At 41.8% G+C, this 13,393-nt stretch overlaps 1 protein-coding gene across 20 annotated transcripts in view; it reads left to right on the forward strand.

Annotated features, from left to right (window-relative positions):
- robo2 (roundabout, axon guidance receptor, homolog 2 (Drosophila)) overlaps nucleotides 1–13,146 on the forward strand; it is a 331,658-nt gene extending 318,512 nt beyond the window's left edge. For 8 of the 20 annotated variants that reach the window (XM_034862669.1, XM_034862661.1, XM_034862720.1 and 5 more), the window contains 7 exons: nucleotides 2,776–3,039; nucleotides 3,994–4,208; nucleotides 9,411–9,593; nucleotides 10,101–10,259; nucleotides 10,484–10,756; nucleotides 12,076–12,270; nucleotides 12,828–13,146. In XM_034862669.1, coding sequence (XP_034718560.1) covers nucleotides 2,776–3,039; nucleotides 3,994–4,208; nucleotides 9,411–9,593; nucleotides 10,101–10,259; nucleotides 10,484–10,756; nucleotides 12,076–12,270; nucleotides 12,828–12,829 — 1,291 coding nt within the window. In that variant the 3' untranslated portion in view covers nucleotides 12,830–13,146. The remainder of the gene's footprint in view (nucleotides 1–2,775; nucleotides 3,040–3,993; nucleotides 4,209–9,410; nucleotides 9,594–10,100; nucleotides 10,260–10,483; nucleotides 10,757–12,075; nucleotides 12,271–12,827) is intronic. The other 12 variants (XM_034862776.1, XM_034862796.1, XM_034862789.1 and 9 more) reach the window with 4 other exon arrangements.
- Nucleotides 13,147–13,393: the final 247 nt, after the last annotated feature.

A 13,393-nucleotide genomic window follows, 5' to 3' on the forward strand; every position in this document is an offset into this window, starting at 1 on the left:
CAATGTAAGCAACACCACACATTTCTGTGTGCAATAGCAGGGTTCAGCTCTGCTTTTTCTGCGGCTAATTACTGTAGTACTGCACATGTGGAGAAGAGGGAAGTATCAGTGTGTGTGTGTGTACATTTCCACAGACTGCCAGATATAAACTTATACACAAGGACTCATACAGATGGCTGCAGATCAAACTATCTGCTGATCCTGTCTTCATGACTTCATGACTGGAAAATAAATGGAGGAGAAAAAAAAAAAAAAGTTCAAGTAGTCTCCTGCTGCTGCTGCTGCTACTGGCGTGTAGACACAAATATGGTTTCAGATTAACTATTTGCTTCCATAGTGGTACAAAATAATTGTTGAATTGTTTCATTAGAGAAAAGCAAGAGACAGACAAACAGAGTGGGGGATTTGTACTACCAGTGTTATCCACCTCTGAGTTTGAAATAGATGTATAAAGCTGCCAAAGCTGCCAAAGTTCTAAGATACGATACTAATCACTTTTTAAGCTTATTTATACACTATTTACAGTACTTTTTAAAATCAGATGATACATTTTAACTTCAGACATACTGTAACAGAGGCTTACAATGGGGTTTGAAATTTGGGCACCCCAGGTAAAAATGTGTCTTAATTTGCATAAAGAAGCCAAAAAATATGGAAAAATCTCCAAAAGGCATCAAATGACAGATTAGACATTCATATAATATGTTACAAAAAGTTAGATTTTATTTCCATTATTTACACTTTCAAAATAGATCATGCACCGCCCCCTTTGGAAAGCTGAGACCTGACAGCGTCATGGATTGTTCTCAATCATCGTCTGGAAAGACCAGGTGATGTCAGTCTTAAGGTTTTAAATGCCCAGACTCATCTGACCTTGCCCTAACAAGCACCATGGGTTCTTCTAAGTAGTTGTCTAGAAAACTGAAACTGAAAATAGGTGATGCTCAAAAAGCCGGAGAAGGCTATAAGAAGATAGCAAAGGGTTTTCAGATGCCAATATCCTCTGTTTGGAATGTAAATAAGAAAGTTAAAGCAAGATCTGGAAGACTAAGAAAAATATCAGCCAGAACAGCTCGCAGGATTGTGAGAAAAGCAAGTCCAAACCCACATTTGATTGCACGATCCATCCAGAAAGACCTGGCAGACACTGTAGTTGTGGTACACCATTCCACAATAAAGAAATACTTGTACAAACATGGTCTTCATGGAAGAGTCATTAGAAGAAATCCTCTTCTACGTCCTCACCACAAAAATCAGCGTTTGAAGTGTGCAAATGAACATATAGACAAGCCTGATGCATTGTGGAAACAAGTTCTGTGGGCCGATGAGGTTAAAATAGAACTTTTTTTGCAACGAGCAAAGGTACGTTTGGAGAAGAAAGGGCACAGAATTTAATGAAAATATATTCTGTCCAACTGTTAACTGTTAAGCAGAAGGAAAAATGGATTCAATTAAATTTCAGCAAATTTTGTGAAAAAGCTGAAGTTAAAGAGAGGATGGCTTCTACAAATGGATTATGATCCTAAACACATCTAAAGGGTCAGGGACTACGATTACAAGGACTAGGATTACATCAAGAGGCATAAACCGAAGGTTTTGCCATGGCCTTCACAATCTCCTGACCTCAACATAATTGAAAATCTATGGATAGACCTTAAAAGAGCAGTGCGTGACAGAAATCTCAAAGAACTGTAAGACTTTTGGAAAGAAGAATGGGCAAAAATACCTTAAATAATAATTGAAAGACTCTTGGCTGGCTACAAGAAGCGTTTCCAAGCTGTGATACTTGCCAAAGGGGGCAGTACAAGGTATTAACTCTACAGGGTGCCCAAACTTTTGCAGACGCCATTTTTTTGTTTTCTGTTATTTTGAAAGTGTAAATGATTGGAATTTTGGAGATTTTTCCATCGTTTCTTGGCTTCTTTATGCACATTAATACACATTTTTACCTGGGGTGCCCAAACTTTTGAACCCCACTGTATTTAAGTGATGGCGTGTGTCTCTCTCTTTGGTTCAGTAGGTGTTATGTCCTACTCCTATTTTCACTGTGGGAGAATCATCTGCTTTAATAGGCTATCTGGTAAATGAAGAGTTTTGTGCACTGTAAATCTGAGGCTGCTCTTAATGGCAGCAGATTAAAACAGTTATGTCCCATGGAGTGTGCACTGACAAATTTCTTTAATGAACATTTTCTTTATGGCTAGTGTTATTTCACCGTGTATAAGCACAGCTATGAAGAAGTGAAGCCTGACTACCTCCATAATTCCTCTTAGGACTGTCGTCTAACAAATTCTTTCAAAAGTTGGACAAGGTGACAAAGCTCTAAGTTAGCATATAGGAATTTTGCTTAAAATAAGTGTATGATGTCTGCGTTTCCCTTCCTTTTTCAGTAAACTTTTTACATTTGGGGACATTACCAAAATCACTAACTAATGTAGTTCTGTTTCTGTCCTTGTAATGTAATTTCCAATTTCTTCAAAAGCTTCTAAATAAAGGTACTGTGTTAAATGTGTGATACATTTAGTATGTTGTGGTGACTTACATTCTTTAGATACTGTATAGATGGTCTCTCAAGACTCGAAATATTTAGTTGAATAATCAGTAAGTCAATTTACAGAAAATTATATCTGAAAATAATATTAAGACAAATCAATAAAACAAATAATAAAAAAGATATTGTTAGTTGCAGCCTTACATCGGACTAGGTATTGGATAGACAGTTCGACACATCAATTGTGAGAATGTTTGTGCAGTAAACATCTCTTCTTACATCAGGTATGAGAGTGATGGTTGGGGCCCGCCCATGCCCGTGCAGACCTATCTTCACCAAGGCATGGAGGACGAGCTGGAGGAGGAGGAGGAGAGGGTTCCCACCCCACCCATCCGAGGGGTTGCCTCTTCGCCCGCCGCTGTGTCCTTTGGACAGCAGTCCACAGCCACCCTTACCCCTTCTCCTCGGGACGAGATGCAGCCCATGCTCCAAGCCCATTTGGATGAACTGACCAGAGCATACCAACTGGACATGGCAAAGCAGACATGGTAAACACTGCATTAATAACGCTGTATACAGATCTATCTATCTATCTATCCATCCATCCAATCCATCCATCCTGAAATATATCTTGTTATAGTTGATAATATATGCATTGTTGTCGGTTTGAAATGCTTACTGTACATTCTGCTCTGCACGTACTGCTGCCAGGATTCATTTTGGTCCGTCGGTATTCCTCATGTCAACTGTGTGCGCAGCGGCGATAAACCCATTAATCATTTTATTTTAATGGGCCCATGCTACCACTTAAGCAAATACTGTATTTTCCTCACTCTAAGAGACACAATTTTGTACCCACCGTTGTTTACTCCCCCCATACCCATACGGCACATTCCATTGTTGTGGTGCTCATGCAAGTCAGATGAAGGCCATGCCTCATTCTGTCGGCAACATAGAGAGAATGAGAGACTGGCATTCATTCATAATAGGGAAGTGTGTGTGGGGGAGTGTGACAGGGAAGCCTAGTCAGGAAGGAGATGTCATGTTACCCAGTAATGGATATGTTGGTTAGAGAGCATCTTTGACAACACCAGAGGGCCAGTAATTACAACCAATTCCCAGTGCAAACCGCGTCAAAGACATTGCGCTCCTCAAACAAACGCGGCTGTCAGCAGAGCGGGTTGCCACTGAGGTGACAGCCATGTGTCTCAGGCCTGGAGAGCATGCCTTTGTGCCATCTACAGCAGCAATTAGCAGGTCATTGTGTTAGCATGCAAGCAGCAACATAGAATTTGTGGAATTGTCCAGATTTGTTCAGACCTTCACTTGTGACAGAGGTCTCTAAAATTAGCTCTGCTCTTCCGCATACATCCTTTTTTCTTCACCGTCTTGTGGCATAGAAACCTCTCAATATACCCTTCATTTTCTCTAGTTCATCATTCCTGGATATAAACTGTAAGTCAAGTCCAGTAGAGTAATATGCTGTCTCTTTCTCTCCCCAGGCACATGCAGGTAGGCTCTCTTCCTCCCCAGGCTCCAGCTCCTCCTGTGGGCTACGTGTCGAGCACAATGGTTTCTGACCTGGAGACTGACCTGCCTGATGAGGATGAGGAGGACGAGGAAGAGGATGAAGATGAAGGCTATGGAGCCAGGCATCCCCGCGGCATTGAGCACACACCAGGGTCTAGCATGGACAACCTGGACAGCTCTTTAACAGGTAAGATTGATTATGAAGTCTGGCTATTGGGACGCTTTTTTGTTCATGTGTTTTTTAAGCACATTAATGTATCTTAATAAGATAAAATTGACTTTATTAATCCCCCACTGGGACAATTCCTGTGCTACAGCAGTTCAAAAGAGTTTTTATAGAATAACACTAATACACATTAAGTAGACATAGGACAAAAAAAGATATATATTTTTACAAGTATAAGAATTTGAAAAAATAGAATTAGTTAAAGTAATAATAGTTTTTATGATCAATTTTTATTTTATTTTATGAGCCAAATAAAAATGCTAAACATTGGTTCAAATGACAACATACAGAAAAGTACACTACACACACCGAAGAAGGCACAGTGCACCTTTTCAACTCCTCAATACAGGAAGGAGGGAGACATAATAATAATAGTGATAATACACACATATTATACAATTAACACCCTCATATAAAAAGACAATATATAAACAAAAATACACTGATGTGAGGTGCGGATGAATTGAAATGACCTACTGCAGTTGGAGGTAGCACAGAGTGATATGCAATGTGCAGAATATTGTCAAGTGATGGCTCATATTGCAGAAACAGCTAGCATTACAGCAGTTGTTGGTGCTATACGTAAGTATTCATGTGTACAAGTAAACTGTATTATTATTCATTGTTTAAATCAAAATGACTAAGTTCTAATTTCCCCATTTAGAGTAAATGGGGAAACATTAAACTCCCATTGTTGCTACATCTTGTATCACAGTAAATGGATGGTTGTTCATGACATGTCTTCATCAGTGTGCTGTGCGTACGTTTCTATGTGAACATGCTTACTGAGTGTCGCTCAATCACGTTTTTGAAGCACTTTTGGCAGACTCTGGGGAATTATAATTATCATTTTCAAAAAAGAGATAAGGAAGTCCATGAATTTTAAACAGGATAGTGAGAGGGAAATTAAGAGGAGGGAGAGGCAAGGCAAGCAGGGGAGAGTGACTGTGATTTAACATGCACATAGCACCGGAGCCAGTGCCACCCATATCTTCCCAAGGAGATTTGAAATACAATTCACGTGCGGCATATTCCATTGCAGACTAGAGGCACAATTTCCATTTTTACATCTCACTGAAAACTTTAACAGCCGTCTGTCATGGGGATGTAAGAAGGGCAGGACATTGCAGCGGCTGGACTGCTGTTTTGGACTGCTGGTCTCATACTGACCAGGCCACACTATCCATCTATAAACTACAGGGTAAAACTGAAGTGATATTTCTGGAAAATGCATAACATTTGGTTATCATGCAATATAGAGACAAGTTGTTATACAAAATATAGAAAATGTCAGGTCTTCCAATAACGTTTGTGGGTGTGTTCTCATCGCCTACAGGCTATTCAGCCATGTGAAGTAAGATTCCAGTAGGAACTAAAATGCTCAGTTTAAAGGGAACTATGAAATGTGTAGGGAAGAACTGAATAACGGTTCATTATTTTGCCGGACGTTGACAAGCAAGATTACCCATCAGTCATAGCGCCTTGACTTGAATGACACTATACATCTTGTAAAATAATCCAATCACATTTATTCCCAAGTTACATACATTGTAATGGAATATGTTTTAATTGGTATAATTTTTTATTTTAATATATTGTTTAAGTAGTGTAACATTGCCACAGTAGCAGCAACGTATCCAAGGTGTTTGCACAAAGGAAGTGATATCTACAGTACGTTGGTGATGTTGCGGGATGTTCCAAATGGATATATTCTGTCAAGGGAAGTTCCCTTAACTGACATCCCCTAAACAGGGAGCAGGGACTACTGTTTATGTACACTGGAACTAAATGCAGCTTGTGAATACTAAAAAAAATAATATCCATAATGGGTCATTTATGGGTGGAAAGAAGCAGGGAGCAAATAGGAAACATACTGTATGTGAAGGTAGAGGAGCTGAGCCAGTTGAGAGAGAAGGCATGAGAATGAAAGGGTTGACAGCGCTGCTTGTTGGTCTACCCTGTAAGTGGCAGCCCTAAGGAGTAGTTTTCCATTGGATGATGGAACAGTGGCTTTGGTTACACTGACACATGCTACTGCTGATGTATTTAGAGGAATATAAAGCAGCAACTGGGCCCTAATCTACTGCATCTCTCCGCCACTGTATTACTCTGAAGACGGCACTATTTCTTCTTATCTCTCTGCAAGTCTGCCTCGCACCCCATCAGTTTACAACACAGACACGGTCACAGCTCCAGGGTTGGCGGGAGGAAGAGAGGGAGGATAGGGGAAATTGCTGAGATTTATTGTGGCCACCATTTTGAGGCTATACAAATAGGGGAGGGTAGGAGTGAGATTCCTGTCAAGCCTCGCTTGATGGATTTGTCATTGTTTTAATAATATGGAAATAGGTCTGTTTTCGTAATGTTAAACCAAAGGCCAGTAAATCAAACATTTTCACTGGTGCCCCAGGGAAAAAAAGCCAGCCTTCTTCTCTGGTGGCCATTTTTCTCCAGCAGATTATCTGCACAGGCTTTCAAATGTGTAATTCCATTCTCTTAGATAATCCAACATACTTTTTGGCAGATAAAGGTAAATTTTGATGTTGTTTTGGGTCTTGCTTAAACCCGAGAGATGAAGTGAATACATAGGTATTACCTGGCTTTTGTGTGTAGGCGTTATAGGTCTTGTAAAGCTGGGCAGTGGTAGCAGTGAGGCCGTTATGCCTACAATGCCTACAATGAGCTGAAGGCTTGGCTGTTCTAGGCGATTACTCTCCCATAAAACCTTGCCAGGTTTGTGAGGAGCAGGGTCACGTCTCCTGACGGCAGGTAGAGACGCCTGCTCGTCAAGGGGAATGATTTTCCTGCCTAACGACATGCAGATTAGGGTTTCCGTCAGTATAAATCAGTTTTAGTGGCAGGAGGGACCTGGGCTGGGTTTTACTGCCCCCAACTATCTCCCGTTTACTGGCCTTTCTCTAGCAGTGCGTAGAGCACTGGAGGTGTCAGCCGGTGTTTTTTAGAGTGCATGGCTTGGCCCATTGCTCTCGTTCAAGACACAATAAAATGACATGTAGTGCAAACCTTTGTCTGGAGCTACAGAAAAAGATTTCACATTTCTATTGCAAAAAGAAAACTTGATTGAATTTTTATCAAATTATGTGACAATGATCACAGTTTGATTGGACTGCTATTTCTGAGAATAGAAGTGCTCCAGAGGTTCAGCATCAGAAAGTGGCAGTTAGTGCAACTGAAAAGTCATTCTGTGATGTGATTTGCTGAGGCAGTGTTCCTTCGTTGAGCCGGAGGAGTTGGAAGCTTCAGTGCTTTGGCTGGCACTGCCTACACTTCAATATCTGCTCTATTCTTTGTGGGAGGATTGGACCCAGTGGAATTGCTGTCTTTCTTTCTTTGAGGAAAAACTCTTAGAAAAGAATTTCAAAGAAAATAGCGAGGCAAGATGGAGGGCTCGAAGTAGTTACTGCCTGGGATTTCAGGTAGTGCTGTAAAAATGGGTTGTGTAAGAGGTTCTTTACCTTATGCAAGCTTATCTTTTATAGAAGCTTCCATTAATCTGAGACAATTTTACTGCAATAGGAGGGGAAATCTGTTGCAACTTCAGCTGTAGAAGGTGCAATTCCCTGAACATCCAGCGACTGAGTAACCACTTGTTCTTGGGCCCGTTTTCAGCTGGTATTATTTGATGTATTATTTGAGATACAAGGTTTAAGATTCAGAGACTCACAAATGGAGGATTTGAAAAACTCTTCCAGTTCACCTGGATAAATAACCCGCAATCATAATACCAAGTGTTATTTGACATTTTAATAGTGTCATATTGGATTGTACCATCTGAGAGACCAATCTGGTATTACTGCAGCTAATATAAGTGTAAGTAATGTTCATCAAAATCGCTGAACTCTGCCAACAGCCCTGGCCAAGATTATTACAACTTTTGTTATCATATGACCTTTTAATAAATCCTGCTGCTAACTTTTGTCCCCATTGCTCCCTTTACAACCTTTACCATCATACCTCCCCAGTTCTCTGTTCAATCACATCATTCTTGCATTCTGTGTGAGGGAGAGATAGAGTGTGTGAGCACAGCACTTGGGTTTGTGCCACTTAAGCAAAGTCTGCCAAACCAGTCCCACTGAAAGCTGTCACATTAGCCGACTGTTCTCTGTGTTTTTGCTTGCCAAAGTGGCATATTTTTTATTGGCAGGCTGACATTTAATGTGCTGGCCTAGCTTTTTATGTGAAGAAAAAAATCAAAGCATGAAGAAATACTTAACAGTAGCATAAGATGTGAAAAAATCAAAGCATGAAAAAACACTTAACAGTAGCATAAGATGTATAAGCCAAAACTCCTACAATATGTATCTTTCTAATGCACACACTTGATCAATACTGTTTGTTAAGCAGGGTATAGATTTACTCTCCCATCGTTTAATCATATTTAAAGTAACACACAGTACATGTGTAGCATGTGATTCTAAAACTTGAGTAACTATACCTTGATTCTGTTTAAAGATCGCTCATATATAGCAGCTTTTGGACAGTTGTGGCTGTGCATTTTTGAACAGGAATGAAGAAAACTGTGTGCACTGCATACCACCAGGTGTTTGATTTAATACACTGTTTTGTGAGATGCTTCATCTGTGTCACCTGAGGCAGTTTTCTAGCTAACTCCGCTCTGCACAGGTGCGCTCATTGTTCTTCATCAAAAGAAGAGCAAAATGAGTTGATGCCAGTCCTGCTGTTGCACTGTGTACATTCTTGTGTGTTTGTTTGTGTGTGTGTGTGTGTGTGTGTGTGTGTGTGTGTGTGTGTGTGTGTGTGTGTGTGTGTTTGCGCACGCACGCAGTATATGTCCTGAATGTGTTTGTAGTTGATGAAAGAGGACAGGCCAGAACAGAATGACTGTACAAAAGCACTCACCTGCAAGAAGAGAAATGCCCTGCAGCAAATTCAAAATAATTTAAATGGAGGAGGTTAAGATTACCTCTTTTTTTCTAAGATCACTCAACACATTTATTCATCCAGATGTGGAATCACAGCCCAGGTGTTAAGAATGTCAGATCATATGTCTATAAGGTTATGGCCACTGAGCTGAAAAGTATGAACATGATGTTGTAGAATTTGAGTGTTTTGAAATTACATAATCATTCACAGTTACAGTCCAACACGCTCACACTTGCTGCAACCTGTGGTGTCCCACAGGGTCCATGGTGAATGGGTGGGGCTCAGCCTCGGAGGATGATCGTAATTTCTCCAGCCATAGGTCCAGTTTGGGCAGTTCGTCTGATGGCTCCATCTTTACCCACTGCAGCTTTGCCCAGGCCCTGGTGGCCGCTGCAGACAAGGCAGGCTACCGCCTAGAGGGCACGAGCCTCAGCAAGAGAGGTTGGTGTGTGGAGACCGGCTACACACTGCTGAACTGCTACTTCTACCAGTGGAAGAGGATTGATCCTTCTGCTCTGATTCTTTCTCTTCCTCTTCCTCCGATAATGTTGGCTTCTTGTTGGATTTCCTTTACTGCCTGTGGATGCTGTGCCCAGGTTGTGCATGGCACCTTTTGTACATGGCTGGACTACAGATACCTCCCTATCCCCAACTTCCACTCAGTTCTTCTATGACTGATCTGGCTTTTGCACTCTGGCTTTCTTGGGTTAAATGAGTAATAACTGGGTGAAATGTTATACTTGCAACCTTTTACAGGCTTCCTTCAAAGTGCTTTCTCCTCTCATTCTTCTAATGAAAACCTTTACCTTTTAGTTCTCTAATAGGTTTTTGAATCTTGATTGATGACCTCTACAATTCTTAATGACAGCCTCAGTTCCACTGTCTAAGAATTGGCTTCTTAATGTCTTTATTAACCAGGTGGCTTGTGGTCCTGTATCCCTCTTGCAGGTAAAGGCTTGTCCCATAGGCCCCGGCCCAGCAGTCCATTCTCAACAGATGGCAGCACAGTAGGCACACACAGCTTGGGCCACCAGAGGGCCACCAGGCCAACACGCAAACCCCGAAGCCAGGGCACAGCACCCCACCGGAGAGATGCTGGTGCAGACGGTGAGGCAGTGACTGAAAACACATTTAAAATAGTTTATGTACAAAGTTCTCTTTTAACATCTGTTGCTGTTTTTTTAACAAGGGGTTATATCAATATGTATTTTATATTATTGGATGGAATTATGTCTGGACATGATTCTTCAGATTCATACGAGTAAAGTACATCTTTTAAGTAATTTATGGCTTAAGTTGATTCATTCTCTGGGTTTCCCCTTTTGGCACAGACCTACCTCCTCCCCCTGAGCCTCCTCCCTTTCAGGGGCAGGGCCGTATCCAGGGGGCCCGCAGTGTAAGCAGCATGGTACCCCCTACAGATAGGAAGGCTTCATCTCTGGAGCGCACACCTTTGTCAGGACCCCTGTCTGGGATAGAGGACACAAAGACCTCCATTGACAGACAGACACGCACTTCTCTGGAACATCATCATCATCGCCAGGCTCAGGATAGGCTGGGCTCCATGGACCGAGCTGAGGACGGGCGCAGGGGACACAAAACAGGTACAGTTGAAACAAAAGTCTACAGCCATGCAAACAGGCTGACTGCTTTGTCAGGGGATCACTAAACTTATTTAGAGTCTTTTTTTTTTAAATCCATCTGATTGAGTCAATTTCATCTGCACCAAATGCTGACATGCGGCTAGGATGGTTACGAAACGTTCACAAAAGCCAGTCACATATCATGTTAGGGTGGTGCACTCTCAGCTTTATTTAAGTACCTACCCTATTTATTTCTAAAAAGAAGGGCTAACAAAATTATATGGAACCAGTCCGGTACCACTTTCCAACCAAACAAAATCCCTTAATTTATTTTTGCTGACTTTCAACGATTCGTTAAGTAGGAAATAAAACCTCTGGGCTTCAAATTCTGAACAAGTGGAGATGTTCCTGTTCTTGGCTGAAGTGCTCGTTTTAATAAAGACATCGCTCATCGCAAAATTTCAAGAAAACAAGACGATCAAGAAGACAGTGAGGGATTTCTTGAGTTGAAGTTAGCTTTCTGCTGCGTTGAGACTGGGCTCCCATGAACAGATTGCACTGTCTGCCACTTGCTCTGGTTTCCAGAATGCCCCCCTCAGCCTCCCCATTGCCCCTGTAACTGTTGCCAATACCATCCTGCTCCGCTCCAAGAAACGCAGGAGGCCCCGGCAACTGAAATGCACTCTAATCGCTTCGGCTTTCTTTTCTCACACAAACAGCAGCCACTCTACACCCCATCTGTGTGCGTGTGTGTGTGTGTTTGAGACCATTAGAGCTCTCCGTGCTGTGCTGCCTGCCCTCTTTGTGCCAGGACTTTCTCAGACAGTTAATCTGAGACTGTGAGACAAAGACAGGTGCCACAATCAGCATCTTTACAACAAACCCCATAGGTGAATTCCCTCATGTGTCAGAGCGCTGACTGATTCACGGTAGAATCACCCGGGGCTCGGGGCAGACTTCTTTGCAGTCATTAGCGGAGCAGTGGGGAGCAGTTTGATGAGATTTAACGCAAAGACGGAGACTGCTGAGGGTCAATGTTATGCTGCCCTGCAGCAGGGGGGTGCCACATCAGCCAGTGGTCCCTCTGTTATTGTATTTACCCCATCATGAGGCTGGTAGCTGTAAGGCCATGTGTGAGGCTGAGAGTCCTCTCTGTGGCACGCCCTGGCATAGCCTGTTGGCACCGCCACTCTGCAGATGTCAGGAGGAGGTGGGGGGGTTGCAAAGTGCTCTTTGTCTCTTAATGCATCAGATGTTAGATGTGTTTCGCTGCAACACTAAAAGTCGTGTGTCTGCTTTTCAAACTTTCCGTATGCCTTTCCATCCCTCTGTGTTTTCAGAGGACGGATGCCTGCCATACAACAAACCATCCTTTCCTTCTCCTGGTGGTCACAGCTCCTCTGGCACAGCCTCCTCCAAGGGCTCGACAGGACCACGCAAGGCCGAAGGTCCACGACAGCCACAGCAGTGGACCGCCACAGAGCACGCTGAATTCCTGGGTACCAATGGACAGGGACAGTACTCCGGAGAGTTATGTGAGTAATTCCATATGGCACTGCATGTGTAGTGACAAAAATCCCCCAAATAGTGGAAAAAAACAATATTGTCATATTATAGTCCAACAATTCTGACAATAACTGACTTACAACTTCACTGCGACAACAAGACTCTGGGAGGTTACTGCACCTGGCTGTCGCAGAGCAGTTACAGCACACAAGTTGTGTGTGGGTTAATGAAACATGTTAATGAGTGAGCTTAAAGGTGTTGATAGGTGTATATTTTAAACTTCTGAGAAACTCTGGCTAGCCGATTTCAAGTACAAGTTTTGATTAGCTTGGTACAGTATCTTTGTTAGCTGTGTATCTATCATGGACATTTGTTCAAGATACTTACAGCTATTGTGACCTAGAGCTGAAGGCCTTGTATTTATGTGTCAGCAAACTTTGCCAATAGACTTTGTTTTTCAATTCTGATGTGTGCTAAGCTAAGCTAAGCTAAGTAATTACCCAAAATGTTTCTTATTTTTCCTTTAAATAAACCTGCCGCTTCTCAATTTGGATACATTTTTCTTCACTTCCCTTGCTTCCCACAGAGTGGTCTACCTGGGATGTGAACTGGAGAAAACTCAGCCTGTCCTCTACAGTCCTTGTTGAGGCAACAGACTTTGTCCTCATCTGTGTGTTGTCAGAGGGAGGGGGTACAGCAGAGGGCACGGCCGAGAAAAGCAGTGTCACAGAACTGTAAATGTGATGTATAGACACAGACATACTGTACATCTCACTATGTTTTCGTCCTCAAGAAAATATTTTCCACCTCCTACCTTACTGTAATTTTCTTTTTGTTAGAAAAAGGCAAGTAAAAAAAAAAAAGAAAACATCTATACGAGAACAAATTTTCTGGTAACTGCCCTTGGAAAAAGGGAATTTTGGTTCCTGTAAATATCTTCTTTAACTTGTTGTTGCATTGCTATGCAAGCCTAATTCCGTTTAAGCTTTTAATTTCCATATACAGAAACAGTTTGTTTTATCTGGTTATTTGTAATATATGTGAATTGAGTGGCTGTTGTGCCATAAAATAATTGTTTTATAATCCATTGTTTGTTAATAGTTACCATTAATTATTATCATTATTATTATTATTAATTATTGTTTTTGCACT

The sequence above is a fragment of the Etheostoma cragini genome, chromosome 3, assembly GCF_013103735.1.
Source record: "Etheostoma cragini isolate CJK2018 chromosome 3, CSU_Ecrag_1.0, whole genome shotgun sequence".
NCBI lineage: Eukaryota > Metazoa > Chordata > Actinopteri > Perciformes > Percidae > Etheostoma > Etheostoma cragini.